The sequence below is a fragment of the Artibeus jamaicensis genome, unplaced genomic scaffold (assembly GCF_021234435.1).
Source record: "Artibeus jamaicensis isolate MK-2021 breed Jamaican fruit bat unplaced genomic scaffold, CSHL_Jam_final contig_548, whole genome shotgun sequence".
NCBI classification, from domain to species: Eukaryota; Metazoa; Chordata; class Mammalia; order Chiroptera; family Phyllostomidae; genus Artibeus; species Artibeus jamaicensis.
The window spans coordinates 7600097-7616727 of NW_026521883.1; the positions used below are offsets into that span (position 1 = coordinate 7600097).

A 16631-nucleotide genomic window follows, 5' to 3' on the forward strand; every position below is an offset into this window, starting at 1 on the left:
CAGACACCCACACACGCTGATCCCACCCCTATGGACCTACCTTAAGCTTAGCAGGCGAAAGCATGGCACATCAGGCCCAGGAAGGTCAGGGCACTGGGTCACTGCCCCTCTGCCCTGGCAGGAGGCTGACTGAATTCCTCTGGACCCAGGGCAAACTGCCCAGCTGCTGACTCAGGCCCCACTGTCCAGCTCAGCATTCCTGCCCACACCACTGAATGGGGATATTGAAGGTCTTTGTATGGGGGGTTAGGCCACTGACCACACCCCCAACCAGAGCCTTCCACACAGCTGGGGGCTTTGCTCTCAGGAAGCAGCATAAGCCCTGTGGCTACCAGGTGCTGCTCTGGGGGTGTCCGGGACCAGCAACAATCCTAGGTAAGCAGGAGAGGCTGGCATCAGAGAGGGGATCCCAATGAGGGGAATTGCTCTGACCCTCAGGACTGGAGGCCCCTGGACCGCAACCCTGCTCAGGGTCCCCGGTTTGGGTTGGGGTATCTGTCCCCTCTGCACACACCAGTGTGTAAGTGGGGGTGTGCCATAGCTCCATAGTTGTCCCACCTCCCCCATCAGACTGGAGCTTCTCCAAGGCAGAGGTGGTTTCCCCATTAGATCAGGGCCTCTCACAGGGTATGGCCTGGGTTTCCCCTATCACACAGTGAATGGGGTTGGTTTGGAGCCTTCCCCACCAGACCCAGAGCTCCCAACCCCAGTGTTTATCTCCTCCTTAGTGTTTAACGCAGGAGTTATACCTGGTGCCCAGCCTCAGCCTGCCCTCGGCAGAGCCAACACCTCTCTAGATAAAGTGTCCCCTCCTCCTCCTGCCCTCCTCCGGTCTTCTTCCCCTTCTGGCCTTTGCCCAGCTGGGGCCTGGCCCCCAGCCCGGGCTGCATGGGCTTCTACCTTCCAGGTGTGCTTTCCCACGAATGGAGGAGGGCCAGGTGCCATGAAGCCAGTGCAGTTTGTCACCCTTTGGTGGGTGCTACTGCTGGTGTCCAGGTCGGGGGCCACCAGGAAGAGATCCCCAGAAGAGGCCTCCTTCTACTACGGAACTTTCCCACTTGGTATGTCCATTCCTCTGTTGGTCTGTCCATCTGTCTGTCAGCTTGCCCACCTTGGCTGGCTTGCCAACAAGTTTTGTGTTTTAGCTTCCTGGATGGTAGAATGTGGAAAATAACTCCATGTAGTTGTTCTAAAAATAAAAGAAGTTCCTAACAGATTTTTAGAAGTTATTATACAGATAATATGCTAATGGAACTAAGATTGTACCAAAAAATATTTTAATGCACTGTCTCCCCCCATGCGCCCCGAATGTTCCCGGTCCCAGAGAGGCAGGGACAGGCTGCTGGGAGGGGGCTTGCCCTGTGGCCTGGGAAGCAGAGCCCATGGTCCCAGTGCTGGGCAGGGGGTGGGAGGGCCCAGAGCCCAGCTCAGAGTCTCTACTTGCAGGATTCTCCTGGGGGGTGGGCAGTTCGGCCTTCCAGACGGAGGGCGCCTGGGACCAGGAAGGGAAGGGGCCGAGCATCTGGGATGCCTTCACGCACAGCGGGAAAGGAAAGGTGCTTGGGGATGAGACAGCAGATGTGGCCTGTAATGGCTATTACAAGGTCCAGGTGAGTGAAGGGTGTGGGGGGTGGGGGGTGGGGGGTGGGGGCGGGGCAGGGGAGGGGGAGGAGTTTGAGCACACAGCTAGCTGGGAGGTGGGCAGTGACATACTGGGGGAGTGCAGGTGACAGAGTTAACCCAGTGCTCCACTAAACACTCCCCACCAAAGGGAACGGGGCCAGCTGGGACTGGGTCCTGGGGGTGTGTGCAGGTTGTGGGAATACAGATGTAGGGGGGAAAGAAAGCAGGGCCAGCCCTACCTGAGCCAGGGGCCTCTGCTCTCAGGGCACAGCATAAGCCTTGGGGGTCAGCCTGAGAGCCCTGTGGGGCAGCGGAGTGATGGGTAGCTGAAGCACAGATGCCACGGCCCAGGGCCTATAGGCTGCAGTGGCCTGAATCCCTGATCCCTGCATGCACACCAGTCCCTGTGGAGGGAGTGGGGCCAACTCATCCTCAGTCCCTCTGCTCAGCACCCACTTTCCTCTCTGGATTGACTTTTTGGGGAATTCATCACCTAAGTTTATTAGGAATACCCCGAGGGCCTTCTCAAAGTGCCCCATATCCTGTGTTTTATTTGATTCTTCGCATACCCTCAGGAAGAAGCAGGGCAGGTGGTAGGCACCTATTGTACGGATGAGGAAACAGCTGCTTCCTCACCCACTGGGAGTATGAACATGAGTAAGCCTTGGCCTGGGAGCCCCGACCTGCCCACCCCAGGGTCCCAGATGACTCTGCTCTGCCTCCCACCCTCTCTGCCCAGGAGGACATCATTCTGCTGAGGGAACTGCACGTCAACCACTACAGATTCTCCCTGTCTTGGCCCCGGCTGCTACCCACTGGTGTCCGAGGTAAGCCAGGGCAGCCCCTCCTTAGCCCAAGTGTGGCCCCTTTAGGCAACTTTAGCTTTGTGGGGACATGACAGTCCTGGGCAGGGAGACCACAGAAATGGTTTCTTCTGGCAGCAGCTTGCACAGGCTCCACAGGCAGCTGGGCTCCCAGGAGTATCTATAGCACTGCTCCGAGGCCCCATTGCTGGTGGGCTGAGAGAACTTCAGGCCTATGAATGCCACATTTCAGAAGGCCAAGGCCATGGTCCTCATCAAGCCCTCTTTCATCTCACCTTCAGGTGACCATGTGAACGAGAAGGGAATCAAGTTCTACAGTGACTTCATTGATGCCCTTCTGAAGAGCAACATCACCCCCATCGTGACCTTGCACCACTGGGATCTCCCACAGGTGAGGGCTGTGCAAGCTCAGCAGCCTACAGGGAGCTCAGCTTGGCAGGAGGGAGCCTGACCTGGACACCTGGGGCGGCCAAGGTGGGGCAGGTGGGCCTGGACAAAAAGATGGGAAAGAGTGAAGAAGAAATCTCTCTGGCTCACTCATGGCAGGGAGGTTACACTGTTTTAACTGATTTCATAGTAAGTGGTAAGTGTGCATTCTGATGTTTTCCCAAAACATTTGTCCCAAAAAACCAACTCATACTATAAAGAAAAAACATCTTTTGAGTAAGATCTGATGACATGGTAGAATAACAAGTTTGTTTAGCCTTTTCTTCATTTGTTTGAGCCAGCACCATATGCGCTCGTATGGGAGCCCCACCCCTCCCCAAGCAAAGTCTCAACATGCTTAAGAACATCACTATTAGACATCCCCGTTCAAGTGACTTTTCTCATTCATTCAACAAGTCCCACAGAGATCACAGCCTGGCTGGGAGAGAAACCCTGCACGTAACTCTCTGTGCACAGGGTGGCAGGAGGTCAGGGGACAGGGACATGGCTTCAGGGAGGTATTGAAGAAAGATGAAATCTGACTGCCCCTCTGAAAGGCTGGGGCATGAGTGAGAACATGGCAAGGAGGTGGGGAGGGGCTGCGCAAGTGATTTGGCTTGAGTTTGGGGGGCAGGCAGGAGGGGGACGGTTAGAGATTGGAGGAGTAACTCGGACGGCCTCAACTGTGGGGCTGACGGGTTTGTTCTGTGGGGAGGGGAGTCACCGGAGGCCTCCAGGTTGGGGCTGGGGGCAGAGGGCAGGCTTTCCTTGGATAAACTGGAAACAAACCCTCCACTGCCTGCACTTCAGCATCCCCTCAAATCCACCACGGAGGGCTTGGTAGGTAATATGATGAATCTTGGGAAAACCTGCCCTCAGCCTTGGGGTGGGAGGGAGCCCTCTTCGGAAGAAAGCAGAATCCACTCTCCTCATAGAGGTCCCTCTGAGGTTGCGGACATCCGCATGGCCCTCAAAGTCCTAATCGGCCTTTCATGCCCACTACCTTACTGCTTCAGAATGCATATTCAAGATTCTTCCCTCACGGTCAGACCTGTTTCCCTTGGCAAATTTTCTTAAATATTCACCCTATCAAGTTCCCCTTAAGCAGGAGTCTCACACTGTCTCCGCTCCCGGTCTTGTTTGGGTAAGGTATGTCACACAGGTCACCCACATTCACGTCCTATCATGGTTCCTCCCTGTATCTTGGCTCCCCTCTCCTCTAAACATCCTCTGCAGCTGAGATCACCCAGGGTTCTCCCATGCACTCGGCAAAAAGCTCCATGTCTTTTTTCTGCAGACAGACCCTTGGGGCACCTGCTCCTTTCTCCTCTTCTCTATTCGCAGCTGCTCCAGGTCAAGTATGGTGGGTGGCAGAACGCAAGCATGACCAGCTACTTCAGTGATTATGCCAATCTGTGCTTTGAGGCCTTTGGGGACCGGGTGAAGCACTGGGTCACTTTCAGCGATCCTCGGGTAAGCAGGGCCCCTCTCTGGGTGAGAAAACCCACTTCCCAGACGGAAGCGCACCCTGCCACTGCTCACGGGTCCTTCAGTCCCCATTTGCCATCCCTGTAGACAATGGCAGAAAAAGGCTACGAGACGGGCCACCACGCGCCAGGCCTGAAGCTCCACGGCACAGGCCTGTACAAGGCAGCACATCACATCATTAAGGTGAGGCGGGTCCTTCTGGGAGGGGTCTGGGTTCGGTGTGGAGCAATGAGCCCCAGTCAGCTCAACCTGCCCCAGGGTTCGGAGCCTGAGTGCAGTTCTCTGCTGCCCCACGTCGGAGCCAGCAGGTCCCACAGCACTCTCACACCACCCATTTCCTTACACGGGACTGCGGTGGGAGCACCCTGCCATCCAGTGCTCCGCTGGACACTGCGGCTGAGATGATATGTAGTGGCTGCTCTCTGGGGCTTACAGTCTAGCCCAGGGATGGAGCACAAGCATGGGAAAACTCGTCACCTATAAGTCTAAAGTGCATTGTTGCAATGGTGATAGGAGGGGGAGGGATCTCACCTGGATTTCTAGAGTTAGGACAGAAAGGCCACGTCCGTCTGAAAGAGAGGAGACAAGTGGATGGGTCAGACACCTTTGATGAGTCCCTTTCTCTCTCAGGCCCACGCCCAAGCCTGGCATTCCTACAACAACACATGGCGCAGCAAGCAGCGAGGTGAGCGTCACCACCTCCCATGTGCAGGGAACAGACAAGTGCCCAGAGGAATGATCTCATTCCTGTCACCCCTTTTTCTCTCTTTTCCTTAAGGGCTGGTGGGGATTTCATTAAACTGCGAGTGGGGGGAGCCAGTGGACATCAGTAATGCCAAGGACATAGAAGCTGCCGAGAGATACCTACAGTTCTGCCTGGGCTGGTTTGCCAACCCCATTTATGCCGGTGACTACCCCCAGGTCATGAAGGAGCGTATTGGTGAGCTGAGATCCATTTTCAAAGTCCAGATACCCCAGCAACTGTACTGAACTCATGTGAAATGACCAGAAGGCAGGGAGGTAGAAGGCACTGGGCTTGAGCGAGGCACCAAGGGATAACCTCACCCCCGAAGAACTGAGAACTGGTTATTTGAATTAGGGGTGTGTGTGAATCCCCAGAAGTAAAACTTAGCAATTCTCAGCTGCTCTCTTGTGCATCCAGCTGTCCTGTCTTCCCCATCCCACTCCATTTTAACTAGTGAAGTAGGAGAGAGAAATCAAAGACAGTCATAGGTAGTATGGGTTCTATTGCCAGTTCTTTCTGACCCTTAGGAAATTCCCTCCAAGCTCTGGTTTCCAGTGTCAGAGAATAAAGATAGGTAGAGCTCACAAGGATGTGTTTAAGTGCCACCTAGTAGAAAACCCCAACTAAAGTCACTTGGAAAGTAGGGAATTTATCATCTCACCCGAGTCCAGAAAAGGATAGTCCAGGGCTAGGTTAATCCAGCCCTCAGGGATGTCTCTGGGGACTCAGGTTCATTCCATCTTTCCACTCTGGCACCTCAGCTTCTATGGCCACAAGATGGCTGCAGCAGCTCCAGGCATCCCATCTTTACACATCAACACCCAAGGGCAGAAAAAAGGAAACAGCTCTGTCATATCTGTTTCTAACAAGGAGAATCTCCCCACGAAACAGCTTCCACCCAAAAGCTGCTTCCCCTTCATGTCTCAAGGGACAGAACCACATGCCCTGGAGTGCCCTAGACCACCAGGACAAGGTCTCCAGAGGCCAGGACTCCCATAAAGGATACAGGTCCTTGGAAGAGGGCACAGAAGACAGGCATGGGACTACTGGACAGGCAACCCGCAGTGTCTGGCCATAGGAATGTATTATCTCTGTGTGATTTGGAGGTATCAGCCCACACCACACTAAAAAATAGAGAGACAAGAATGATATTGAAATAGGTTACAATCTCACTCAACAAGGCTATCCTGGATGTTTGAGAACTGACAACATGTCAACACTTTCCCTTTCTGAAGCACCATTTATCAGGCTGACCTGGTTCCCACTCTGCCACTAACCAGTGACAGGACAAGGCGCTTCACCTGTCTGGGTGTCAGCTTTATCATCTGAAAATGAAGGATTAGACAAACTCTCTAAAAAATCTTTTGACAATAACCAGTTGTGTGGCGTGTCTATACACACGCACACTCAAAACCTGGGGAACAATTTCCTCAAAATGCACAAGGAAAAAGCCCTTGTGACAAGAGACAATGCCTGTGTTCCCGTAGGCACAGCCCATCATTCGCAACGTGTGTTCACTTGCCTGGGGCCTCAGAGGCCATTGCAAGGAGCCACACAGGATTGCACTAAAAGCTCAACAGATTATTTGTCATAGAGCAGACCTTGGCTAAAGGCCAATCCCCCCAGACAACTCTGTGATAACTCAAGTGGAAACTGGGCTGAACTTTTCCTTTGTACAAAGAGGAAAGAAAGATCCTCTGAGCAGTTAATATTTTCTTTAGTAGTGAAAGCATCTGCTTGAAATCTTGTTCACAAATTACTTCCAGGCATCTCAAGCACCCTTTTATCCACAACAAACATGAACAAAAGTAATTCTAGACCAATGCTGACCAACTTTGGTGATGATGGAAATGTTATGAATAATGTATATGTATACAGATGATATATACAGATACACATTATGCAGATAATGTATATCTGTGCTATCCAACGACAGCCTGTAGCCATTTTTCTATTAAAATTAAAATAAAAAATTCAGTACTTCAGTGTGACTGAATTAAAGATGCAGTCATACTATCTTTAATTCAGTAGCCATATTCAAAGAGTGACATGTGGCAAGTGGCTATTGTATTAAAGACAGTATAGTGGTGATAACTTGTGGTTTTTCTCAAGTTACTAAATTTAACTGAAAGTAATAACATGCTAATAGTTTAAAGGTATTTAATAATACAAACTGTTCATTTATTTAAATCAATAGCCTCCATGGAAACATTTTTATGGTTATATTTTATATCAACTCATAAAAATGTTACTTTTATTTATTCATTTAAAACTTTTTGCATAGAGTATATGCAAGTTTGCATGTACAACATGCATGTTTCAAGTATTTTAAAGTACAATAAAGTACAAAGTCAGCCTTCTGCCCCGCCCCCTCCCCACTGCCCTCTCCTCCCCAGGAGGGGGCACACTCTGGGCATGGACCGTGCGCATGTGAGCAAAAGCACTGCTGCTAGAACAGTATAGGTTATCGTGCTCATTGTAGGCAACACCGTGCATCTCAAGTTTCTTTCAAGCACATACCTTGGCATTCTTTCCATGTTGGTATCCAAAGTACTGCCTCGCTCATTCCAATGGCTGCAGTGTTGGGCACTGAGAGACATCCCATCATTTATTTGAGCAGTCTCTCCTGGCAGACATTTAGATTGTTTCTAATCTTTTGGTACTCAATCTACAGTGAAGATCCTGGTATGTATATTCTTTTACATGTGTGAGTAAAATGTAGGGCACACAGATTTGTAATTGATCAGTGAAAGGACATATATTTTTATAATTTTGAAAGCTAAGCAAAATTTCTCAGTACAGAGGTGTGCCAACTGACTTACCCTACAACAAAGCACGAACACGACCATACATCCCCCCCCCCCGTGCACAGGCCTCGCAGTTCCCTTCCCAGAGGCAGCCAAAGTCACCAATTTTTTATGTAATGAATAATACAGGAATCCAACTCTACTATTTTCCAGATGGCTACACACGTCTTCATACCACTTACTGAGTAATCTATGAAAGTATTACTTTTAAGCAATATAAACTTTAAAAATTTTGGACAGTATTCAAATGTCAAAATTCTGGTTTGAAAAGCTAAGGTTATATTTTCCACACAAATAAATCCTAAAGCCCAGGATTTGGATGACAGGTTTTATGTCAACATGTCAGTATCATCCTCATACATAAAATGATTGTGAGAAGGTAAAACTTTGTTAAATTGTTTTTCTCTTTCAATAGGAAGAAAGAGTGCAGAGCAAGGCCTGGATATGTCAAGGTTACCAGTGTTTTCACTCCAGGAAAAGAGCTACATTAAAGGCACATCTGATTTCTTAGGATTAGGTCATTTTACAACTCGGTACATCACAGAAAGGAACTACCCCTCCCGCCAGGGGCCCAGCTACCAGAACGATCGTGACCTAGTAGAACTGGTTGACCCAAACTGGCCTGATACGGGGTCTCAGCAGCTATATTCTGTGCCATGGGGATTAAGGAGGCTCCTCAACTTCGCTCAGGTGATCATTACACTGAGCTATTTAAGAGGCATTTCTGACCTGAACTCAGGGTCATAAGAGCTTAAGCTCAAGTGCTTACATTTAAAGTTAACAAACTAAAATCCACTTAGTCACACTTCAGAGGCTGATTTCAACCTTATAGACTAATACCTACTAGTCATTTATAGTAGACTAATGCCTACTACAAATAACCATTTCAATGTATGTAACTGTAGCTAAAAGTCTTACCCTACATTTAGTCATTCTGCTGCCCTTCTCAGCTGAAATGGAATATGTGGGAAAGAACAAGACCCGAGGTACATTTTCTCTACAATGATGCTGATTTATTGAGAAATGTATTCTTTCATATGAACTTGCCCCCTGCTTGCTTGCATTCATCTCTAAATAAACGTGTGAACTGGCATTTACTAAAAACACATGTGGTTAAAATATGGCAGGCTTGAGCACGTGTCTATATGTACCTCAGACTGAAAAACCCACCCATAAGCTGGATTTTTAAAAGATATTTATTACTATGACTCACTTTCAGACTCAATATGGTGATCCTCCCATATATGTGATGGAAAATGGAGCATCTCAAAAATTACACTGCACTCAATTATGTGACAAGTGGAGAATTCAATACCTTAAAGGATATATAAATGAAATGCTAAAAGGTGAGATACAAACCAACACGGTCTTCATACACGTGACTGACTAAAATGTGTTTCTAAATGAAAACATTTATCTTCCCAATACTATTTTTCCAAGTAAATGAAATTATTAAATATGAAATTAAATGTCTTTGCAGCTATAAAAGATGGTGCTAACATAAAAGGGTATACTTCCTGGTCTCTTTTGGATAAGTTTGAATGGGAGAAAGGATACTCAGAAAGATACGGATTCTACTATGTTGAATTTAAAAACAGAAATAAACCTCGGTATCCAAAGGCTTCAGTTCAATATTATAAGAAGATTATCACCTCCAATGGCTTTCCCAATCCAAGAGAGGTAGGACTAATCTTCCATCTTACTCATTCTGGATTTTAGAAGAGCTAGGCAGCTGGGGGGCACATAGTATGGCAAGCACCTCTCTCCCCTTTCCTCCATGAAAGAGGACAAGGGTATGTGGGAGCATGGCCCTTTGGTCTTTTACCCTAACTGGTACAACCTATTTGTTCATTTGCCTAGAACAGGGTAATAAGCACATCTTAAAATTTATCCCTAACATGCAGAATATTAAGGGCAGACTACAGTAATGCGGGAGTCCTGTTTGTTTGGGTTAAACTAGTCCATAAAGACTTTAAGTGTTATTCTAAATGTTGTAAATATATTGCCCCTATTGTATTTTTATAATATATCTTTTTATTGATTTTAGAGAGAAAGAAAAAGAGAAAAGAAACATCGATTTGTTGTTCTACTTACTTATGCACTCATTAATTGATTCTTGTATGTGCCTTGACCAGGGACTGAACCCAAACGTTGGCATATCAGGGCGATGCCCTAACCAATTGAGCTGCCTGGTCAGGGCTAAATATTGAATTTTAATGTAAACAAATACTGCCAATTCTTCAATAACATACAATTTTCTCTACTAGCTCTCTATGTTGCTAATGACAATAGAAATTGTAATTTAGAATGTCTTAATAAAAATAATTACAAAAATAAATTTCACTTATTTACCAACATTCTTTTAGGGTTACTCCAGTGAGACTACGGAAGCTATTAGGCGTTCACTAGAACAGCACTAGATTATAAACTCCTCAAGAATACCATTTTTTTGGACCTCTTCACAGTGATGCACATTGGTGTTCAATAAATGTTAACTAATTTAATCGACAAGCAGATTAAAAACAACATTAATCACCAAGTGGTTTTTTTATTAGGTGGAAAGTTGGTACTTCAAAGCCTTGGAAACTTGCTCTATCAACAACCAGATGCTTGCTATAGGTGAGTATATTTTAATTCTTCTCTTTGATAATTAAACCACATAATCATATAGAAATGACATAACCAAAATCTGAAAATGAGGACCAACCCTAAGTCAATTGTCTAAAACCAAATAATTAAAAATGGTTTTTTCTTTATATTGAAGCAATTTCAAATTTCTCTTATAAGCATTTAAATAATATTTTAAACACCTACAAAATAAATATTTTAGCTACTCTATTCTTTTTTTCTTGAATTATACTGTAAGCTTATAAATCCATTATTTTGTTATAGTGGGCTTATGGAAGGAGGGAAAAATTCAACCATTATACCAAATAAAATTAAAAAAATTAAAGAACACTCGAGATATATTTACTCATTCAGCAACTAATTGTTAGCACCCACTTTAAGGTTGGGGGGATGTTCTGAGCACTGGGGAAATAGTAATAAACAAACCAAGGTCTTTGATCTCATGGAAGGCATCATTTCTTATGCAGTGGGATCTAAAAAGCTCAGAGATGTAGAATAACAAAGACACAACTACATATCAAGAAATGCCAGCACATACCATTTGTTTCTTTGAATTTTGTCTTTATATCTCTATAAGGGCAGTAAGAGAAATATATTTCCTTTTTTAACAAACACATCTTTAATGGTATCAGAGGTAGAAAGTGCTAAACCAAACCCTGCCGATTCAGCTATTTTTATAAGCCAGTATACCACTGTGCCTACCCCTCTTCCCACATCTAAATAAGTAGGTAATATTAAGGATGTATATTCCATCAAACTAAAATAAACCTTTATCTTGTGTAGACATGATGGAGAATTTATTGTGGAGCCTGTGAACCCAGTTAGAGCAAGGCCTATACCTTATTTACCTTGGTAAGCAGGGTCCCTGGAACAAACCCTAAAGGCAGGTTTTAAATCAATGTCCACTACTATATTCATGTACATGAAATATGCTTAACATTTAACTCTTCAGGACTATTACTTAACTATGCAAGAATTACCTCGCAAGATTTCAATGTAGAAACTCCTATACTTCTTAAGATACACAATAACATCTTAGAAAGGTTGGAAATGTTTGTCAAGGATTTTTCTTTCACAAATCCCTTCAGTGAAAATTATAAAAACCATATGACATAGCTGCCAATATTTGGAGATTAATTATGGTAAACATGAACATTAATACACATTTAGACTTTATTACAGTACCTATGGAAGAACCAAATTTAGGTATTCTTTATCCTATGTTTTCTGAAATATTTTCCAAAGCCCTCACATACTTTTTTTTTTAACATTTAATTCTTTTGTAGCAAGTGAGAATAATTAGAAATTGTGATCCCATTTTCCAAGTTTTTCCAATACAGGTAAAGCTTTCAGGATGAAACTACTTGCTAAAATGATCACGTTCCCATTTGTTCTGGTGTTCTCTCTCCCATTCCAGAGCCTTTGCTAAGCCACATGCAGATGGCAACGGAGATCGTGGTACCTACAGTCTGCACCCTCTGTGTGTTAATTGCTGCAGTTCTCTTAATGCTCCTCCTGCGGAGCCAGAGCTGAGACAGGGCTACCCCAGTTCGCAGCTTCATCTTTCAGAGAGAATCTTCCGATTTTCATCCATTTTATACTTCAAAGATTTATATACATTCCTGTTTCAGGCTTTGTAATTGTTTTTTCTTTTTGGGGCTTATGCTGGGATTTAAGAATTAGAAAACAAAAATAAGCATTTAGTAAATAAAATTAAAATCTCCCATCACCTTACCCTTCTCAAAGTCAAAGTTAATATTTTGCTGTATGTTATGAATCTATTTTCATTTTGCAAAAAGAAATCACAGTGTACAAATTGTTTTATGACTTGGTGTTTTTTCATTTTCCAATCTGCCCAGAAACATGACTGTGAAGTACGCATGAACACCATCTCAGCACTGTCCTACACACGAGGGGCAGAGCCAGTCACCTACAAACAACAATCCGTTCAGTTGGGGGTCTGATCATGCACCAGGCAAAAGCTTATCGGGTACCAAGCAAATGAGCATATACACTTCCTAATTCCAATTCACTTCACGCAATAAAATATCTTAAAGAAATATAACTAATTTATATATCTTTTCTGTAATTAGACATTTTGTTTTTTGAAATAAGGATTCACTTTATTCTTAAATATGCTAAAATTAACTAATCTCCATTTATCTGAGGACAAGACACAACTTAAGGAGGAATAATATCAGGCATTTTACTCATCTGATTCTACTTAATGCTGTTTCTGAAACAACAACAAAAATAGTAAGATAATAGAAAATGCTATTCCATTAATCCTTTTGGTTGGCTAATAGCATTTCAAATTAAACATTTTTAAAAAGGTATTTACACCTGAGGCTTTAGTCCTACAATTGGGCTGGGGTTAATTGCTTTTAACAAGTCTATTTCAATATCAAATCGATATACCTGTTCAGGGCTTTTTCTCTTCCATCAGTATTTTTGAAATCAAACTCTCTACTCTACATTCAGATTTAAAGTATAAAGATATTACCACTCAAAAAAATGTTTTGTTTCCCTGGTTTTAGGATTAAACTGAGCTATTAGGTTGGCTACAGAAGGAAGAAAGGAAGTTAAAAACTTGCACAGCCCAGTAACATCTGGTAAGCCTTTTATGTGATTACTGATATGTAATCAATATCCCTAATGTATTAAGTCATCATTTTGTTGCAGAAAAACTAAAACATATGGTATTTAACACATTACAAAGCATTCAGAGGGAACAAAAAGTGAACATACTACCTGATAGAGGACCAGCACACTTCACTTGAAATGCACCTGGCTGCAGGTAACCATGTTAGTAAAGGATATCCTTTCTTCCAGGCTACTGTTTAATGTTAATTCAGAAAAATCTGTAACTAGAGAGATGGTGAGATCAGAATTGTTTACCATCCTACTGGCTTTTCTATCCTGTATACTGCTGAATTTTACAATAAAAGAAAGGAAGGCTGAACGATATATCTTTTACTTTAAGAGAATTTGTTAAGACAAAAATCAGCAAGGACAATTCCTTTAAATAGTAACCCTCTTGTTGCACTGAAAACATGATAAACAAATTAAAAGGGAAAGCAGATTTTTAAAAAATTATGTATTTTTGCCCTGGCTGGTATAGCTCAGCGAATTGAGCATCAGCTTGCGAACCTAGAGGGCACCAGTTCCATTCCTGGTCGGGGCACAGGCCTGAGTTGTAGGCCAGGTCCCTGGTTGGGGGTGTGTGAGAGGCAACCACACACTAATGTTTCTCTCCCTCTCTTTTTCCTTCCCTTCCCCTCTAAAAATAAGATAAAATCTTTTCAAAAATTATATATTTTTAATTTGCTTTATTTTTTTGTGCCTCATCTGCTACAGTTAAACAACTTTTTTCCCAATCTTAACATGTACTTGTTAACAATCTACCTAGGATATGTATGTAGTCTCAGGGTAAGACATATCCATTTTTTTCTCCCGAGGTCTGTTATTTCCAAATAAACAGTACAATTACCATTTAGATGAGATTAAGTCTACTTCCTTGTACGTTGACATTTTGATTTCCATATTCTCACCATCATCAACAATTATTTGAACACCCCCTGGGTGAGCAGCACTCTACTGGACACTGTTTTACTCCCCCACTAACTCCAAATCATTATTCTCTCTTCCCATGGCAGATAAAGGTATGCTTTTCTCTCTGAAATTGTCCTGCTTTTGATATCAAATATTTTACTCAAGAGTATTATACCACTAAATACCTTGAAAAACTAGTATTCGACCAAAGTGTTCAGTCCAATGAAATAGGAGGTCTAACTTCTTAAATGTGTATGATCTTTCATTATTGGGCTTTAAATTTATAATCAGGGCTTTGTTTGAATATAAATGAGGTCCTTCTTCAACAGCGGGTCTTGTTGTGAGCCAAAGGTAGTAAATAGTTTCTAGATTAACACATCAAGAATATATGATGGACAGGACAGGTTATAATACCCAAGCCAAAATGGAGTTTGTGTATTTTTTAAATTTTTTTATTTTATTGATTTTAGAGACAGAGAAGAGGAAAAGAGGGATGGAGGGAGGGAGATAGAAACACTGATTGTTGTCCCACTTATCCATGCATTCATTGATTGATTCTTGCACAATTAAGAGCCTTGTTTATAGGTCTTTTGGCACATGTAGTTATATGTGTGAAATAAATTCCTATTAAAGAAACTGCTAGGCCAAATTCATATTCTTTTAAGATTCTGGTGAATATCGCCCTCCAAAGAAGCTGTACACAACTTTATACTCCAAACAGCCTGTTCCCCCATGTCCTTGCCAGCACTGTGGCACAAACTTTTCGATCTCTGTGAAACTGACAGGTAAAAGATGGTACGTAACATGACGTATAATATAAATTTGCATTTTTCTGATTATATGTAGAGTTGAGCTTTTATTTTTTTAATTTTAATTGTTGTTCAAGTACAGTTTTCTGTCTTTTAATCCCATCCCAGCCTACCCCCCCTAGTCCTCCCCACCTACATCCCATTTCCATCCCCCACCCCTAGTTTTTGTCCATGTGTCCTTTATACTTGTTTCTGTAAATCCTTCCCCTTTCCCCTGAAATTCCCTCCCCCCTCATCACTGTCAGCCTATTCTCTATTTCAGTGTCTTTGGTTATATTTTGCTTGTTTGTTTGTTTTGTTGTTTAGATTCATATTAAAGGTGAGATCATATGGTATTTGTCTTTTACCACCTGGCTTATTTTGCTTAGCATAATGCTTTCCAGTTCCATCCATGCTGTCACAAAAGGCAGGAGTTCTTTCTTTCTGCTGCATAGAATTCCATTGTGTAAATGTACCATAGTTTTTTGATCCATTCATTTACTGTTGGAAGCACCTAGGTTACTTCTAACACTTGGCTATTGTAAATTGTGTTGCTGTGAACATTGGGGTGCATAGGTTCTTTTGGATTGGTGTTTCAGAATTCTTAGGATATAATCCTAGCAGTGGAATTGCTGGGTCAAAAGGCAGACCCATTTTTAGTTTTCTTAGAAAATTCCATACTGTTTTCCATAGTGGTTGTACCAGTCTGCAGTCCCACCAACAACAGCACCTTTCATTTTTAAAATGACATTTGAATTTCCCTTCTGGTAAACTGTTCATATTGCTGATCATTTCTGAGCATTTTTCTATTGAATTATTAATATTTTTCTTACTGATTCGAAATTTCTCCACCAGGGAATGTAGCTCCTTTTATGAACTTGAGCTGAAAATTTCTTTTCCTAGTTAGTCATTTATCTGTTGTTTTGCCTCTGGTATTTTTTGCCATGCAAAATTTTTTTTTTTTTTTTTAAGAAAATTCTTGCTCTGGCTGGTGTGGCTGAGTGGATTGAGTGCTGGCCTACAAACCAAACAGTCACTGGCTCAATTCCCAGTCAGGGCATAGTCAGGGCACATGCCTGGGTTGTAGGCCGGGTCCCCAGTTGGGGGCACATGAGAGGCAACCAATAGATCTATGTCTCACACACTGATGCTTCTGTCCATCTTTTCCCCTCCCTTCCCCTCCCTCTAAAAATAAATAACATCTAAAAAAAAAAAGAAAATTGTTTCAGTTTCTTTAGGACTTACACAGTTCAGCCATATGAATAGAGAAGTTTCCATTATGATTGAACTAAAATATAATTTGGGGAAAAAAATAAATATTTTCTGGAAATAATTTTGAAAGGTATCAATCACTTGAATAGAATTATTTGTATTCCCAGAAGTAGTTAACTACAGGCTTTTGAAATCTTCTTGGATTTTGTCTTACAACTACCAGATTTAATTTTGGATAAGGCTTGCAATATTTGAATGCATTTAAGACCTATGTAAGTAAAAGATGATTGTACCATACAATCCACATGAGCAAGGAAAACAAGTTTTATAGGTGCTCAGTGAAGGAGGAAGACTTGGTGGGCTAGATAATTACACCAGGAGCTAAAAAACATTCTTTGACCAAACTGTCTTTGACAGAACACCAGAAATCTCAACCTTTATTCCAGACACAGAGAAGACATTTGGGCAGAAACATCACTATTTTAAACAGTGCACAAAAATGTGAAATATGGCATTTCAATCTTTTAACCTATTTTTA

General features: G+C 43.1%; 2 protein-coding genes across 4 annotated transcripts in view; one reads left to right on the top strand and one right to left on the bottom strand.

Annotated features, from left to right (window-relative positions):
• Positions 1-316: 316 nt before the first annotated feature.
• On the top strand, positions 317-12074 carry LCTL (lactase like). Of its 2 annotated transcripts, XM_037155679.2 has the most exons (14): positions 317-375; positions 908-1061; positions 1447-1610; positions 2363-2450; positions 2729-2838; positions 4218-4346; positions 4449-4544; positions 4992-5046; positions 5140-5301; positions 8329-8603; positions 9133-9259; positions 9394-9593; positions 10469-10532; positions 11959-12074. In XM_037155679.2, the coding sequence occupies exons 2-14, from the start codon at positions 944-946 to the stop codon at positions 12072-12074; spliced, it is 1704 nt and encodes a 567-aa protein (XP_037011574.2). In that variant the 5' UTR covers positions 317-375; positions 908-943. The 2 variants fall into 2 exon arrangements, with proteins under 2 accessions (XP_037011574.2, XP_037011575.2); XM_037155680.2 differs by lacking the exons at positions 317-375; positions 1447-1610 and having other exon boundaries at positions 1005-1061.
• Positions 10161-16631, bottom strand: part of ZWILCH (zwilch kinetochore protein) — a 36072-nt gene continuing 29601 nt past the window's right edge. The window contains exons 18-19 of one of the 2 annotated variants that reach the window (XM_037155678.2): positions 13293-13408; positions 10161-12206 (exon numbers count right to left, since the gene is read on the bottom strand). In XM_037155678.2, coding sequence (XP_037011573.2) covers positions 13314-13408 — 95 coding nt within the window. In that variant the 3' untranslated portion in view covers positions 10161-12206; positions 13293-13313. The remainder of the gene's footprint in view (positions 12207-13292; positions 13409-16631) is intronic. The other variant, XM_037155675.2, reaches the window with a different exon arrangement.

Coding starts and splice junctions, on each gene's coding strand:
- LCTL (XM_037155679.2), top strand. CDS start 944: ATGAAGCCAGTGCAGTTTGTCACCCTTTGGTGGGTGCTACTGCTGGTG. Junction 1,062..1,446: donor CTACGGAACTTTCCCACTTG/GTATGTCCATTC, acceptor CTCTACTTGCAG/GATTCTCCTGGGGGGTGGGC. Junction 10,533..11,958: donor CAACCAGATGCTTGCTATAG/GTGAGTATATTT, acceptor CTCCCATTCCAG/AGCCTTTGCTAAGCCACATG.